Source organism: Etheostoma cragini, chromosome 9 (assembly GCF_013103735.1).
Source record: "Etheostoma cragini isolate CJK2018 chromosome 9, CSU_Ecrag_1.0, whole genome shotgun sequence".
NCBI classification, from domain to species: domain Eukaryota; kingdom Metazoa; phylum Chordata; class Actinopteri; order Perciformes; family Percidae; genus Etheostoma; species Etheostoma cragini.
This window is the reverse complement of record NC_048415.1, coordinates 8,157,737-8,175,531: the sequence shown is the minus strand read 5'-3', so window position 1 is coordinate 8,175,531 and position 17,795 is coordinate 8,157,737. Positions and strand designations below refer to the sequence as shown.

The 17,795-nt window shown below is 39.3% G+C and overlaps 1 protein-coding gene across 1 annotated transcript; it reads right to left on the bottom strand.

Moving 5' to 3' along the window:
- Positions 1 to 630: 630 nt before the first annotated feature.
- Positions 631 to 17,659, bottom strand: si:ch73-61d6.3 (occludin). The gene is made up of 9 exons (XM_034881750.1): positions 17,381 to 17,659; positions 11,070 to 11,670; positions 10,787 to 10,978; positions 9,880 to 10,047; positions 5,572 to 5,735; positions 3,650 to 3,868; positions 1,627 to 1,798; positions 1,161 to 1,202; positions 631 to 848 (listed from the first exon to the last, which is right to left on the bottom strand). The coding sequence occupies exons 2-9, from the start codon at positions 11,649 to 11,651 to the stop codon at positions 750 to 752; spliced, it is 1,638 nt and encodes a 545-aa protein (XP_034737641.1). The 5' UTR covers positions 11,652 to 11,670; positions 17,381 to 17,659; the 3' UTR covers positions 631 to 749.
- Positions 17,660 to 17,795: the final 136 nt, after the last annotated feature.

The following is a 17,795-nucleotide window of genomic DNA, read 5'->3' as shown; positions in this document are numbered from 1 at the left end:
TGATCAAGATTATTATTATTAACTAAAAGGCAGGGTTGGTAACTATTTTCAATATAGACTTTTTTACATTGTTTGAAATGGTCTTTACACCTCAACAGCAATAAATAACTTATGGGCTCTGGAAAAGGAGCGAAAAAGATCCGTCATCAAAAGCTGCTGGAAAAAACACCCACCAATCACTGACTACCGGCCTACTTCATAAGAACGGAAGAAATGCCTCCTTGTCCTGCTGCGCGTACCCCATCCCTCCCGTGTACAAGTCAGAGCACAAAGTACGCCGCCGCCGGAGTTATTGCAAGTCCATTATGAATGGAGTAGTCACGTTTGTTTTAAAACTTTCTGTACAATAATATTAGGTGTTGGCATACAGGTGCATGAGACACAAAGTAGTTTTGATGAGTGAAATTGCGGCTCTGCTCTCAAGCAGCTATGCAAAGATGCTCATGCATGTCTGTAAGTGGGAGGGGGAGGGGTTAGACAGCCCAGAGAAGATGCTACTTTAAAATCTTGCTAGCTTGTCAACATTTCCAACCCTGCATTTAAAGTATGTTCCTTATGTGTGTGTGTGTGTGTGTGTGTGTGTGTGTGTGTGTGTGTGTGTGTGTTTATTCAGTGTGTTGGTTCTGTTAAGGTAACTTTGGTCTCGGCATGTCACAGGGTCTTTGCGGTGTTTTTGTATCTTGGCCTGTGTGTCTGTGAGTGTTTGCTGTGTGGACCACAGAGCTGAGTATCAGGGCTCAGTGGATTCATCAGTGGTTCTTGTCGTAGTCCTTCACCATGCGCTTGATGTGGAACAGTTTGTGTCTCAGGCTGCGACACTGTTTCTTCTTAGATTGGTAGTCTGATGTCTATGGAGCAGAGGGAGCAGTAGATGAGTCATTTAATAACCTAAATCAGTGCATTCATGCATTAGTTATTTAATACTACTATACAGTAAAAATGTTAGCTCTTCTGCTCTAAAAATAAAAGCTCTGTGATAGACTGTCACAAAAAAAAGGTTAGAGACATAGTTTTAAGTGCAAAAGAAAACAATAAAAACTAAATGGTTAATTTTGTCGCTTGTCGGAACTTAATTCTTCCTTAAATAACTGCAATATATTTTTAATAAAGTTTTTATGGAGTTTAGTTTATAAAATGTATCATCAGAGAGATCTCCACACCTGCTTCAGATCCTTCAACTGATTATATTCCACTGCTACAGCCTGGAGAAAATGAGGAAAAAACATTTGTTAAAACATTTGTGTCATTCATACACAAACTGAATGTTCAAAGAATCTTGTCTATCAACATTTAAAATTATTTTTTGTGCACTCAGGTTCTTGGTGAACAGGGATTTTATTCTTTGTGTGTTCGTCTCAGTCTTTGCAACATGTTAATATATATAATATTTTGTTGAAACTTGCATTTCCGTGCTGCCATAACAAACATTGCCAGGTAGGAGGAGAAAGAGAGACAGATACTGTATTCCAACAACATCCCAAGACAAAATTTCTTGCCTAATTGTGAACAGTCACACCTCAGATTGACATCTAAATATTGAGTTCCCTTTTGCATTCCTCATTTGTAAATTAGGCTTATACATGCATTTTTCCTGACTTTGGGGGGTGAGCACTGTGTATTTCTGACCTGGTATTTGGAAGAGGTTTCATCCAGTGTGTCCAGCTGCCGGCTGAGTTTGTTTAACTGGTCATTAATGTCGTCCATCTCAGCACACAGGCGCTTGTATTCCTTAAGGTCGGCATCAAACTCTTTCTTATAGTCATGACGCTGAGCATCAGATGTTATATCTGGGTACATACTGGAGGAGGAGGAGAAAGGGTAGGGAGAGGAGAGGGATCAGCATCAGAGATAAACTTGCATGAGTCACTAGAAAAACTTAAAGTGCCCATATTATGCCCATTTTCAGGTTCATACTTGTGTTTAGAGGTTGTACCAGAATAGGTTTATGTGGTTTAATTTTCAGAATACAACATCATTTTGTTGTACTGCACATTGCTGCAGCTCCTCTTTTCATCCTGTGTGTTGAGCTCTCTGTTTTAGCTACAGAGTGAGGCATTTCACTTCTGTCCCATCTTTGTTGGTAGTTGCACATGTGCAATAAGTACTGCTAGCTAGTCAGTTGTAGAGTATGAGGGCGTGCCATGCTAGCAGCTAATCAAGCATTATAATATGTGTTACAAGCCATCTTCTGTCCTCTGCGGCAGGGACACAATGAAGCGTTTTGTGCTCGTCCTTACAGCCAACAACAGAAAACTTTCCGTGGTGCTTTGACTTGGTGCCTCCTAAACCGGTGCTTCTGAATCGATAACAACATTGCGGATGTCCAAGAAGTTACTGCTGTACCTGGTGGGTGGAGACATAGACACTGTACGTATGCTCTGGTGGGAGGGGGTGGTGGGTGGGAATATTCTAATGTTTTGGCCAATGACGTAGACGGCCCTGCCAATTCTGACCAGCACACCTGGAGACTGAAGGCAGGATACATTCAGAAACTCGTATCTCACTCAAAACAGCATGAATGTTTTTTTTCCAAGTTTGTATGCATGAGGAAGCACCACAGACACAAAATAACACCCCAAATCCCAGAAAAGTTATTTTGTTTTTCATAATTTGGGCACTTTAAAAACATTTCCAATGTTCCAGCACAAGAATATCCAGTGTTGTAATGTAACGAAGTATGAATACTTTACTGTACACAAGTAGATCTTTCACGTATTTGTACTTTACTTCGTTATTCATATTTCTGGAAACCTTCACTTATACTCCGCAAAAGTTCTTAAATAAAATATACACTTTACTCCACTACATTTCTATTTGTGAGAATATTTTTGTGTATTGCAGTAAAAGATTCTTCCTCACAAAAAACTTAAAATTCTGTTTTTGTTGTTCTCTTTGCTGAGGTCAGCTCTCTCAAGAATTTGCAGTGTTTGGTCCTTTAACTTGGGAGCCACAATAAAGTTCATATTCAAAGTAATCTTTAACTTTTACTTCAGTAATTAAGTACATTTAATATCAGAATGTTAATTGAGTACAGTAAATATCAGATACTTAAAGACTTTATCTCAAGTAATACTTTAAAAGGTGACTTTCACTTTTATCAAAGTCATTTGCTGCTAAGATACTTGTACGCAACTACTGCTTTCAAGTACTTTATACAAGACTGATAACATCACACCTATAACCTCCACTGAGGTTATTAGGTTTAGAACTGAACTACAGGCATACTGTAAGTGCTGGTTTCAATAAAGGTGTGTTAGTCTGAATGTCTCAAACCACAGCCAATTACAACTGCTTTCTAACTAATAAAGACTTCCATGTTTTGTACCTTTGGCCCAATTCTCTCATTATTCCTGAGTACAGCCCATGTAAACTGGCATGCCTCAGAGGATTAACTACTCTCCTGGACAGAGTGAAGCATATACAGACTGAAGCCTTTTCCACACAGATGTTCTGGCCGCATTTTCTTGTAAATCATGTTCGCTCTATGTGAGCTTGATTTTCTGAGCTTACAGTTCATTTAAATCAAAGAATTAAGGTCTGGTCCTGAGGGAGCAACTGTAATCTATGTTCCGTGTTCTAAGGTAATGACATTCCATCTTTAATCCAGACAAAATATGAGTTGGACAGAAATACAATGGTAAATTCTTACTTCCCCCACTCTTCTCCATCGAGTTCATTGCCTGTTTCGCCTCCTGTGGTGTACTCTGTCTCATACTGAGACTCATCCAGCTCTGGGTTACGTCTTCGTCTCTTGCCCCTGTTGGCTGAGGGTTTGCGGCCCCCGCCGGTCCCCTCTGAAGGGCTCGAGCTGGTTCGTCCACCGTGGGAGAAGGCTTCTGATGGTCTGCTTGTGGTTCTCTCTGAGTACCTGTAGCACAGAAAAAAAAACATGAAAATTAATGGCTCTAACTCAAACCACAATAAAATCCACAATAATGACAAAGTGTTGTTCATGGGAACACCATTGGGACGATGATTTGTAAAACCATTACATTTCCCTTTCAGGGATTAATAAAGTGTACTTTCCTTTCTTCCAAAACTTGACAATATAAAACAAATTAAGCATGACCCAAATAAGTCCAGAAACATAAAGAAAGGTCTAATGTGAGACTGTGTCTAAAGAAAAAACTATTTACTCACATGGCCCAGACAGATCCCATATGGACAAAGGTAAACACTTTGAACCACTAATGATTATTTTTGCTAACACCCTACATTTTGACTCTGTGCCATGTTGAGGGCCCTCAGCGACCAGGGAGTAGGAGAGCAGGAACAGATCTTTAATAATGGTAAGGAGGAAACATGCTCAATTTTGTCCGTTCCTAGGAATTTGTAAAGGAATTCAAGTCCAGCGGTGCAGATATTTTAAGTTCTTATTAAAAACGATGCATAATGTCAACAACAGAGCACTCTGACATTCTTCTGCTTATGAAAATACCAGTTATATTTACTTTGTGAGAGAGGAAGTCATCAAAATTATAATATTCTGTGCTTTGAACCTAATCTAAATCCTGTTATGTAAAATGTGATTATTTTGTCTCAGCATGCGGGAACTTTAACTGTGCAGTCAACATTAATCAGGTCATTCAGAGCATAATTTTGACACAAGCTGGGCTTGTTTTTAGGAAACAAAAACAAGATGTTTGAGCAATAATTTCTAGCATTGAAGAAAAGCAAATACAGTTGTTCACAAACATGCTGCATTTCAATGAACATGAGAAAAAAGGAAAGAAAATCCAAGGGCTCAAAGGTCACTCACACTCACACACACACACACACACACACACATACACACAGACACACACACACACACACACACACACAGACACACACACACACACACACACAGAGCTCATTTTGTGTGTAGGGCAATATGTTCTCATGGGCTTTAAAAGAGCAGTGATTAAATATTGCTTGTGTGAGTCACATGTTTGGAGGTTTGCTTAGAATCTTGTCTTTACAGTGTAAAGTCAAGTGTTGCAGCTACTTTCTGAATAGATTACCTAAATCTGTCCGGTTGGAAAGACATTCACTGCTGTACATATAGCTTATGTACCTTAACACACAGTCAAATAATTAAAACATAATTCTGCATCTTTGTGTCAAATGGTTGTGTCAAACTTATCTGTTGTTATATACCAAATATAAATCAATTCGTTGAGATCTTATCTTGAACTCGGGGGTGTTTTGTACATTAATCCTATCAAATGTGATTTGTGGCAACTCGCTAACCTCGCTCATATATAACCATGCATGTTGGGCATAGTAGCTAGCAGTGCTACCATGGTCAGAGGTGCGTGTTTTGAAGTAAAAAACATTTACATTTTCAAAAGAGCGTTTGTGACCAGTAGGATGGAGGTGGAAGCCAGCAGTCCTCTACAGTTCCATATCACAGTGTATTTGCTTGACAACCCCCAACTTTTGAGCGATCCAATCAAGGGATTGGAGTTAAAATCCCTCGCATAACTAAACACATTTCTTTGTTTTGTTTAGCCAAACATGCCTCATCTGATTTGTGTGTATAATTCCAGATTCTCAGTTAATAAGTTGGGAGAATTTAGGTTCACCCACTCATTGTTGTCATAGTTGTCCTCATTATAGGTGCTGCTGTCCACCTTAGCTGGGGGGTAGGAGATGACACTGTTCGCTGAGGCGTTGAGCAGCCCGGCTCCCTTCTCTGACACCAGCAGGGTAGGGGCGTCTTGAACACTGCGGCTTTCCTCTACATTGTTCACCTACAACAGACAGGAAAAAACAAAAGGAACAGACTCAGCAAACAGAAACAAACAACTAAAGCACTCACAAAGACCAGGTCATGCTACAGGGTCATTTTCTTGAACATCCTGTTCATTCAGAGACCATTTATTTTTTCCTCTTTTCCCTTCTTAAGGAAAAAGAAAATGTATCTCTAAAACTGAGAAAGAAGTATGAAAAGTCAGGCATGTAATTGGACAGCACAGTCTAACTACTCAGTGAAGTGAGGGCTGTCTGTTTGGTTCACCGTCAAGAATACAAAAACAAAGGATGACTTACGGCTAATTGAACACTAACCACAAATACATGGATATATGGTCTCTTGTTTACAGTGTTTGCTCTAGTTTTCACATATTTTAAGTCTGTTTATTATAGCCTTATAACCTAAAAGGATAAGGCTATGGATATAATGTATTTACAGAAAATATCTGACAATAATTCCAGCTTTGCTTTCAATTATTTCTATTGTTGAATGTCTGCATGAACACTTGGAACGGATGTGCTCCTCCTTTCTTTCTTCAAACAAAAGATCTGACGTGTAAATAAGTGTTCCTTAATCTGTATTTTCAACTCCTTCCTGTGAGCTCAGACAGCCTGCATGAGGGAATTCCTCACAAAAATTAAAGCCTCAGGGGTGGTCACTGTTTTTCCCACTTCCACTGGGTCAGCAAATGTATCAATCATTAGATGCCTTTTAGACAAACTCTACACAAGCAGTTAAGTCTCAACACAACAAAAAGGAGACTTAAACTAAAACAATTCATTGTAGAATTTGTTTTAAATTAAGCAGGCACACAGTCTCGGCCTTTGTAAACAAAATAACACTAACAATGGTTTGGGTGATGTTATTTTTGACAGTGCATATTTCTGAAAAAAAACATTAAAACTATGTGCAGGATTATGTTCTTCTGAAATGCATCTATAGCACCTGCACAAGAAGGCATTCACATTTGCTGTACCTGTGTGTATATCAGCACCACTCCTGCTTAGAGGTGATTATTTACTACAACTATACTTTAGATATAACCCTAAAATAACATCTTACTGCTTACTTGATGGTAGATTACTGAACAAGCTCCTAAATTCCTCACAGTGCAGGAGCATCAGCCTTGCCCTGCCCCCAAAAAACAATAATCATTGTGGGTGGAGTGCCTGGGTGGGGGAGAGTTGCCCTTGCAACTTACAGCTGCAGGAGAATCCTATTTGAAGACTGCACTTCATGTAAGAATGTCAACAATGCCTTCTCAGTGTGCAGCACAGCAGCTGCTGGGCTGTGAGCCGCGTGTGTAAGCAAGGTAAGAATGTCTGAGTGCTGGACCCGGTGAAAAAAAGTATGAAGGCAGTGCTGGAGAGACACAGAGCGAGACAGCGAGATGAAGCCATGGATGTTGATGGGGGAAAAGGAGCCATGGGAAGCAGACAGGCAGGCAAAGTGCATGTGTGATAGAAGAAGAACAAGCAGTGGCAAAGAGAGTCAAAATTGAGAAATGTCTACTTGAATACCAAAAAAAAACACTCATACTTGCAGAATTGTGCTTCACCAAAGAAGGTGCACTTGTGCCTTGCAAAACTAACCAGAATGTTTTATAATGTTTTATGTTTATATATAATGTTTTTATTTGTTTATAATTATTTCTAAAATATTTTATTTCATTTATTTTTTAGATTTTTTATTTGCTTAATACTATATGAATAACCAACACACCACTGAATTCATTTTGAAGAGAATAAAAAAAATCCCAATTAAAATCTATTTTAAGTGAACTATAGGCCAAAATAATCATATTTAGATATTTTTCTACACTCTACACTCCAGAACTCCTCATCAGTCAGACCAGGGATACCACTTTGGGAGAATTGAATTACAAATCTTTGTTATTTATGGTTCAGAAACAATTTATTTCTTAATACAATTGTTCTAATTTGTTTGTTTTTCTGCACATTATTATGCTATTTATACTACCAATGTTGTACTTTAGCATAAAACCACATTCCCTCTGTATTTGGATGTTTAATCTGCTTCTATGAAACCAACCCAGGATGCTTTCACTCTACATTTGTGCAGCACTTCAGTGTTTCCAACACACAGACATCCCTGCAGAAATCGACTCTGATGACCTCATGCAGCAGACACAATGCAGCCCCCCCATAGGCAAACTGAATGAGGCCAGTGTATGAGGTCATCAGAGCATGCTCAGCAACAGAGATAGGTCCAATCTCAAACCAACCACAGCCTTAGACTATCCCTGACCTTGTGTTTAAAGGGGCCAAACAAGCCTGATGACTCACTTAGTGGCACAGATACCGTATGCAGGTAGCGCAGCAATGAAGGAGAATAGAACTAGCAGTTTGGAACATTTGACATTTGACGAAACTAAGGACAGAACGTCAATTCTACCACATTAACAGTCTGTTAATTGAGACAGAAAGCAAAAGTCAAATGTGTTCCACCACCTACATACATGTGTTAATATTTGAGACTGAGTAACTTAAATAAATAGGGATCTGATTGCAATAGCAGTCATCATATCTAATAAATATTGTCTCTTTCCCCCAACCTTTATAATCCAAAACACGTCTCTTACTACTTACATCAGTATTTGCATAAACATGTTATAATTGTAAAATTTCTAAATGCAGTAGCAGTGTTCATGCCATTACCGTCCCTACAATAAGTCTGATGACATCAGTGAGCATGGCTCCATTATCAGACACTAGTGCTAGTCATATGATTCACGCTAGGCTTGTGGAATCTACTCTGCTCTGCCTTTATACCTCTGTGTGCATGATGTCATGTTCTAGGCAATGACAACCACTCTTAAAAAAACAGCTCTGTACAATCTAATATGACAATGTGTCTGTTTGTGTTCTTTCAGTATTTTATGTCAGTGTTAAGGTCAGCTAGCAATATTTTGTTTTGTTTAATCCTTGTTTTTTGCATACTAAGGGATACTTAGTTTTTCAATTTCTTTCACTTGCAATTGGCATGCGTTTACTGTATACCATGTGTCTGCATGTATTGATTTGTGTTTGTGACACTCTCTTGCACAATGTACGAACAAACACTGGATGTGGACACTATGTGTTGGGAAGGATGCTGATTGCAGTGTGAAGAACCAGAAAGAAAATATTCTACAGACCCAGTTTTAAGACACAAAACAATAAAATAAAATTGCTTACAAACCAAGTTGAAAGAATTTCAAACTACCCTATAAGTTATGTTTGTGACTATACATTACATTTTCAAACCTTAGCTTTTAATGTCAACTCATTCTTAATCACTGTATTAAACAAGGCATCATTTGAAAAGTGGCAGGTCAAATCAATCATCCACCCATATCTCAGATAACCCTTCATGTGACTAAAGCGAAGTTTACATTTAACAGTGCAGGCAGGCAGGTAGTTTCTAGTCTGCTTTCAGTCTAGAAACTGCTTGCCTGCTACCTATCTTCTTAGGTGGTTAATGATTACTTAGAGCGAAACCAGGTAGTAGGCCGTGAGCTAAAAATCAGTGACTGCCGTCAGCCCTAACCAGGAACAATGTGACTAAGTCAGAGGAAACACTGTTTATGCTAGTGTGACCGTTTCCCTGCAGGATCCAATAAACTCATAAAGATCTGTAAATGATGCTCCTTTTGGACTTTCAACCCATAAAGAGAAACAATAAAAGCATGAGGAGAATAACATATCCTAATACTGTGTCAAAAATAGCATAACAAGTTACAATCCTGGTGTGGAGAGTGGCAGCTGGACTACTTACTGCCTCCACTTCACCACAATTTAACCTAACCTATCTCTATACCTGATGACTACCTAAGCAGGATGACTTCCTCTTTGATGACCTACTTTCTTTACCTACTTTGCATTGTAAAAAAAGGTTGGAAACTAATTTCCCACATAACAAATTTGGTGACAGATGGAGAAAACACCATAGTTGATCATTTCATCATCTAATCAAATCGCCTATGAACATGTTATTCCATCAACTATTCTAAGGCTAGATTTAAGCTCTTTAAGCTGTGCATGCACAAACTCAGGGTCAGTTTGGGTCCAAAAAGTGTTTTTTCTTTGTAAATCCCACGTAAAGCCAGTTTATATCATGATTACCATCCTGTTGTCTCTTACCCATTCCTCTACGTCCCTGCCCTCTGAGGCCTTCCCGCCAACGAGAGGCTCTTCCCAATAGATGTTTGGTTTCCCGTATCGCCAGATCTTCCCTCTTGTTTTGTGTGCGAAGAAAGCCGCAACACCGAAGGCGATGACAACCACGAATCCACACACCATGGCAACCCCCTAGAAAAGAAAGAAAATGACAATAAAATCTGGAAAGTTCTCAAGGACATAAAGTGTAAAATGAAGCTGTTTTTATGGTACAAAAAGAACACAAATACAGATGTGACATCATTGGAGAAATACGTATCACAATTTGTGTCTTCATGTACCCAAAAATGTGACAAAGACTTTATGATAACAGATAACAAAACAGTACAGGATTGATATCACGGGAGACCTTAATATGCTTTTTGAGTCCAGATTTATGATACACTTCCCCAAATTTTTTAGATCAATGTTTCATAAAAACAGAAACCCAAAGAATTTCAACTACATTAATTTTAGTGCTTAAGCACAAATCATCAACAATTCATCTAATCATCATCATCATCATCTAATAAAAACAGCCGTAAAATTACCTATTTACAGCTGAATATATCTGGGTTTTGGGCTGTTGTTAATGAATTGTTTATTTTTTAACAGAGAAATTGATGAAATTGTTACTTTGTTAATTGCAGCCTTAATTAATTATTTTGTAGTCTTTTACATGTTGTAATGAAGTTTAAAAAAATGTTGTTGCGTTCACTGCTCAGCCAACCTAAAATACCTTCGACATAAAGTATTACTGTTAGAATAGTCTAATCAATTTAAAATTATGTCATAAATAGTCAAATGAGGCCATTAACAGACTATTCAATCCACTACTTGATCCTGAAGAGAGTCACACCAAACACTGCCACAGCTCTTGATATCTACACACCTCCTGTGGGTCCACAAAGCAGTAATGGTAGAGATACTGGTTGTACATGGGGAAGCCTCCCACTCCTCCCATCTGAGAGTAGCTGGTCTGGTAGAGGTTCTGGCACATCATAAGCATTGGATTGTACATCATACTGGAGGTACCCTGGGACATGGGGTTCACCCCGACAATGTAGACAATGTTTATGATGCCCTGGAAAATACAATGACGTAATCATTATTATTTACATTAATACATTATTATTTACAACATAAGGTGGCCATAAAATCTGTGTGAGTCTTACCTGCAGGATTGCCATGATGATGCTGGCTATCATGAGGGCCAGAAAAAACTTTCTACCACGGACAGTGTTGGATTTAGAGAAACTTGTGATGAAGAAGGCCAGTGCCCCGATAAAGTTAATGGCTGCCATGGCAATCATGGTGGTTTTGGCTGAGTAAGGTGAGAGGTAGGAGCCATAGCCATTTCCATAGCCTCCTCCGTAGCCTCCTCCATAACCTCCATAACCACCGTATCCCGAGCCATAGCTGCCACCGCCAAATCCACTGCCGTAGCCCATTCCCATTCCCATTCCCATTCCATATTGCATGTCCCACATGAGAGTGGAGGCCACGCAAGCAAATATCGCCACACACAACACAATCACTGTAGCCATCATGGCCTTGATGATCCCTGGAGGTGACAGCCATTTGTAGAAGTGTTGAGGTTTGTCCTCAATGTAATAAGACCCCGGCGGAGGTGGGTATGCGTTGTAACCGCTCTGAGGGGCATTGAAGCTGCCTGGAGGACCGAAGCCGTTGTTGGATGGCGAGCGGAAAGGAGGAGTGTAAACAGGTGGACTCTCGTAGTGCTGCTTGTCAAACATCGCTCAAAGATATCCCGTACTGTGAACAAAATTAGAGAAAAAAAACTGTTTGTGGATAGACAAGAGAGAGCAAGTGTACTGCACAAAGCTAGGAAGAGTTGTCTGACTCTGTTTTTCAACAGCACTTATATGAGTAATACGACATGGAGATAAGGGAAAAAGTTAGGCGTGACTGTCTTTCGTAATGAAAGTTAGGAACAGAACAGTGTAAATGTTTTACCATTTCCAGAGGGTGTGATTAGTCAGGATTATTTTTTGCAATTTGTTCTTTCAGGTTGAGTAAATTAGTTTTACAGAAAGCAGAGCATAATTTTTTATCACTTTTCATTTCATAAACTAGATCAGACCTGCTTTCCTAACAGAAAATAGAATTATTAGAGGAATGACCTTTAGCTTTGAGGTCTCTGAGCCAGCAAAGTCACAATCAGAGCGGGGATGTCGGTACCAGGGCGGGGAGCGCAGCCAAACAACAATACTTTCCTTTTTGCCTCTTCACAGGCTGTAGGAGTCTCTCTCCATCCGCCACAATGTCCAGCCAGACTTTAAACATTTCACATCACGCCTGCTACATTTTTGTTTTCTTTCTGGTTACAAATCTTACAGAGACATATCCAAGGCCAAAGCGTATACAACTTAACAATGCCCATTCTTCTACATGGAGCTCTACAGGGAGGGGGCTGCCTACATGAGAGGGAAACGCAGAGCAAAGTCACTGTAGAGGACAAAAAAGAATTAGAATATTAATGCCTCTTTTACTTATTTTCCAACACAATGCTCAGTGCTCGTAACAGACTATAAAGTATCATCTGTTAATACACCACATAGGAGACATTATTAATATTTCAAGGTGTTGTGTTATTGATTCATCATTATTTTTTCATTAACTGTTTAATTGTTTTGTCTGTAAAATGTCATAAAGTAGTGGAAAATGTCCAGCACATGATCCCAAAGCCCAAGGCCAAGTCTTAAAATGACTTGTTTTGTCAGATCAACAGTCCGAAACACAAAGATATGGAGTTTTCAAGAAATAAACAAAACATGGATGTGTTCTTTTTTGTCATGTATGATTGTAAACTGAATATATCTTAACGTTACGAGTGTTACGTCACAAACCATGCGATATAAACATCAGTTTGTATATTAATCACTTAGCTCTGGGAAATTGGGAGAGCCATTTTATTTTACTATTTACTTACATTTTAGAGACAAAACGATTCGTGGAATTATTCGTTGATGAAAATAATCATTTTTCCGCAGCCCTTATTCATTTTCTCAGCTCTATTTAGCCTAATTTATTATCAAGGGATATTTGCAATGTGCTCGGCCTTTCTAAGCTCCGTCTTCCAGTGGCATTTCGTCACTATTTTCAACAACAAGAACAAAAATGTCTTCCATCTACATCATGCTACTGTTCAGTCACCTTAGTGGGATTGTGAGGGAGCTAACAGCTATTCAGAAACATAGACATACAGACAGACGGATGGACAGAGATACAGTCCCTGGCACTGCCCACAGTCTCCAGTCCCCAGTAATAACTCGCCTCTCTTTATGGGACTCTGGCACACACACGGCAGAAGAGGTCTCTCCTCAGAGCCTCCATCCCAGACACCTTCCCATTATTCCCTCCTTCATTCCTCCATCCCCCTTACAAGCCCCCAGCTCTCCTGTCTCTCTCCCTCCCTCCATAACTTCTTGCCTTTGTTTTGTGAGCAGGAGGGGCAAAAGTCAAGGCTGCTCGTCACGGGAACAGTGTTGCCATGGAATTGGGGTAAAAAAATGTAACAAAAAGTGGCGCACTGTCCAGGAAGGATCACACAAGGGCTCCTCTGTGCTGCTCCTGAGTGGAGTGAGGCAGGAGAAAGAGGGGAGGACAGGTGGATGTGTGTACAGAGGTCTCAGGTGTCCTCTATTGTTGATCAACAGGCTGTCTTCTAAGCCAGTGGGTCTTAGTTTAATTTCTACTGCCAGAGTTTGATTCATGGCTTGATTATATAAAATATTTTTGGGACACACTTCCTGTCACTTAAATGGGCATGACCTGGTTTGAAAGTGTAGTAAATATTGGGAGGATTTAAAGGATACATTTGCATAACTTATTCATATTTTCCTTTGCCAACATTACATATTTACACAGCTAAAAGCAACATTTTTAGTACAATGAAAATCAATTTTGTTAGGGTGTTTGCAAACGTTAGTCGACGTTAGTCGACGTTAGCTTATCTGTTTCCAGATCTCGCGAGAGATTGTTCCTGAGACAGAAAGGTCTAGAACAAAGTTAGAACTGTCCTGATTTGTCCATCTAAAACATGCCATGTGAGTGTCATAATGTTCGGGAGATATGTGGCTTGTGAAAAGAAATGTGTTCAATGTTATCTTTGGTGACTACGGGGAAAAGAATTGGTCATAATCTGTGTTCACCTCCACTTCTCCCATTGGAATCTATAAACCCAGGTCCTGGCGCTAGTCTCCTAAAGAGACTTGGCATTGGTGAAACTAACATGACACAGATACAGGAAATTACTCTGAATTGGGGCATCTCGGTTCTAAACAAACCATCTTTGATAATATCGATAACTAGCAGGAAATAATCTGAGGCTAATGTCCTTTCCGAGCAATGGAATTACACTGAGGACCAAACAACTGTAAATTCTACCTCCCAAGGGCTAACAACAACATTAATTCCCTTTTCTCTGTTATACCAGTAGGAAAGGTAGGCCTTGAACTTTTTCAGCCCAAACTGTCCTTGTGTCAGGTACAGAGAGAAATCAAGGGCTTTAAAATCTTGAAATCTGAATCTTAAACTCTTTGAGCTGAAATTGTTGTACTTTCCTTAATGTAATGAAGTAGGAATGTTCTACAGGGAGAGTTTGAATGTAGTGTGATTCTTTAGGAGGCAGAAATCACAAGTACAGGTTTGTGGACTTAACTAGAGCTGCAATGATTCATGGTTTAAAACATTCTTAGCTTCATTTTTTTAGCTTCTTAAATGTAAGAATTTGCTGCTTGTTCGTTTTTTTAACATAGTTGTAAACGGAATATCTATGGGTTTCAACCTTTAGTCTGCCAAACAAAACATGTGGTGACATTAACTTTGGCTGTTGGGCCTTTTCCACTACATTGTATTGAAAAAAAAAATGAATCAATTATTAAAACAATAATTGGCAGATCAATCAATAATGCAGCTGTAGATTCAATACCTGGATGAGAAAGATGTGATTGTGTCTTGCACACTGATTGTTAAGCCCCTCAAAACCACAATATCTTATTTGGGACATCTGCTTTACATTAAGGGAACGTCTAAGTTATTTATCAGCCTATTTCCTGATAACAAAGCACTTGCTGTAGCAGCAGCAACGTGGCAGCTATAGTAGGAGAACCGGGTTATGATTAATGAGGATATTTAATAAACAATATCAATACTAACCAATATCAGCAGTAGTAGTAGCAGTAGGGGTCGTAGTAGCATTAGTAATACAATGTTGTTTGTCTAAAACTGGCACACAAATCTCATTTTCATGCTGGGCAGAAGGCACAGTGCTTGGACCAAAGTCACAGGTCAGGTCAGACACCCACCAGCAGCAGCTTGAGCTCCTCTACAACACAGAGACTTTATCATCTGCTGCTGATAATGGAATTCTAGTCATACAGTCACATGTCTCACATCTGTCAAAAACAATTAGGCCCCTGCCCAATGTAGGCTGGGACCCACTGGGAAACTCACAGCAGTCAGCCAGGGCTTCCTGCCCAAAAACACCCCACTGAAACGTCTTGAGGGCCATAAACAATACCCAGTAAAACTTGTGGAAAAACATGTTGTGCAGATGTTTTAGGTACACCTGTCCTAAACTAATGTATATTAAAACCAAAAACATTTTAGAGAGATGTCGATCAACTTGTTATTTTGGAAACTGTGGTGTTGTTGAAGTGTATTATGTTATATTGAAGGGGTTTTAATATTGTCTACCCCAGTTATACCAGTAAAGGTAGCGTAAATGTTGAATCAACACAAACTAAATATTTGCTCCTCAGTATTTAAGGTTTTTTTCTTCAATATTGTATGCACATTATTTAACGTTGTTATATACTCAATGGTACTTGTTATATGTTGGATGCTGTTTGTGTTGCTTTTTAGCAACACAAGACATGGTCAGCTAAAGACACTTTTCCACTCAGGGAGACAATAAAGTTGTATTTTACCCTTCATGAAGGTAGGATTTATTGCAGGGCTGCTGTATTGTTACCGCTGTACAGTTGGTGATGGCACCGTGGATATGACATATGCCTTTGGTGTGGGAGATCTTGGTTCAATTCCCAATGTGATACATCAACCAATGTGTCCCTGAGCAGGTTGCTAAGTTGCTTTGGATAAACGTATCAGCTAATGACATGTATTGGACTGCAGTTATAGCTGAGTGTAGGCCACCTATACATCTATAAACTGGTATCTGAGTGCAATTATTAAAGGTCCCATGGTATGAAATGACGATAGGTGTAAACCGAGCCCTGGGTATTCTGCTCTGCCTTTGAGAAAATGAAAGCTCAGACGGGCCGATCTGGAATCGTGCCCCTTATGAGGTCATAAGGTGCAAGGTTACCTCCCCTTTCTCTGCTCTGCCCGTCCAGAGAATTTGGCCTACCCATGAGAGAGAGACATCAAGGCTTTCAAACGAGCAAAGTGGCAGTTGGTCAAGACCACACCCCCAGCTTCCACCTTGCCCCCCCCTCCCCCTCTCCTCCTCAAAAGCTACTGACTCAAAAATGGCACATACTTAGGAAAGCTCATTGTGGGACTGTCTCTAGTGCCTGTAATTCTTCACCAAGGCTGAATTTTGGGAAAGAGACTTCAGATATGGTATTAGGGTACCACTAAGGTCTAATAAAAGCATCCAAAAGCACCATGTCATGGGACCTTTAAGTAATTTACTTGTTTAAATAACAAACAAAAAAACTCTTAAACTGCATTGATATCCTTTTAATGCTGTATGATTAATAGTATATGGGGGACACATAATCAGCACATCTGTGGTAAAAACAAGATTTAAAGTGGTGCTTTGTCTTTTACAGATCTGTTGATTCAATCAACTAGTGTTTACAATAAATTTAAAATATAGAAGACATTAATCATAATCAGAAAACATACAAATTAACAGATTTCAGATTGTGAACCTGCTGTGATTTGTTTTTAGTTGTGGCTAATGTAATTATGGGAATGTAGTACAATTTAAGGTACTTGTACTATGAATTCATAATTCCATTTTATGCTACTTATATTTCTTCTCCACAATATTTTGGAAGCCTATATTGTACTTATTACTCAACTAACTTTATCTAGCAATTCTTCAGATAGTATAAATAAAAAACATAATTCAACTAAAACATTATTATGCATAATTATAAATTAAGTTGCTAAAAACTAGTTGCAGGTAGCTTAGCCTACTAGGTATTAGGTACAACTTTACCAGCTGTAATATTAGTGACGTTCAATGCATCACCGATTACACCCATAGGCCTGTTATTCTGTAACGGAACATTCTGCATATGATTACCTTTGGCACATTGAGTAGACTATGCCAACACTGCTTTTACACCGTGGTGTGCTTATTGTGGTATATTTTAAACGGTAGCAACTTTGAACAACTTGATAAAAACACATCAAAGCAAGTTTAGTCTCATAGAATACGTCTACATACTGCAATCAAAATCACCTTTTTAACTTCATGGTGGCTTACCTGTGGAACGCTAAAGGGGAATAGGAACTTCCAGCCAATCCCTGTTTCCTGTCAAAACTCCCCTTCTGAAAGTAAGGAGCTAAATAATGTGTCCGTCAGAAAACCAACCTGTCTCCGAAATTAATTATTATTAAAGTGAACCTCTTCATTTGAGGCTATCTTTAAAAGTTGCGACTCCGCTTTAAGCTGCTGTCCCACACGAAGACTGAGACAACGGTTTCCTTCGACAAACAGCCTCTGAACAAGTGCTTTGTCCCGCCTGTCCGCGGTGATGAAGTCTACCGCACAGCACCGCTACTCTACCGAATTTCAACCGCCAGAGGTCGGGCTTTCTGCGGCTGACAGTGACCATGCGGGACAGAGACAGCAGAAGGACCCTTTTTAATTTAATCGACCCTAAAATTACAGTTATAAC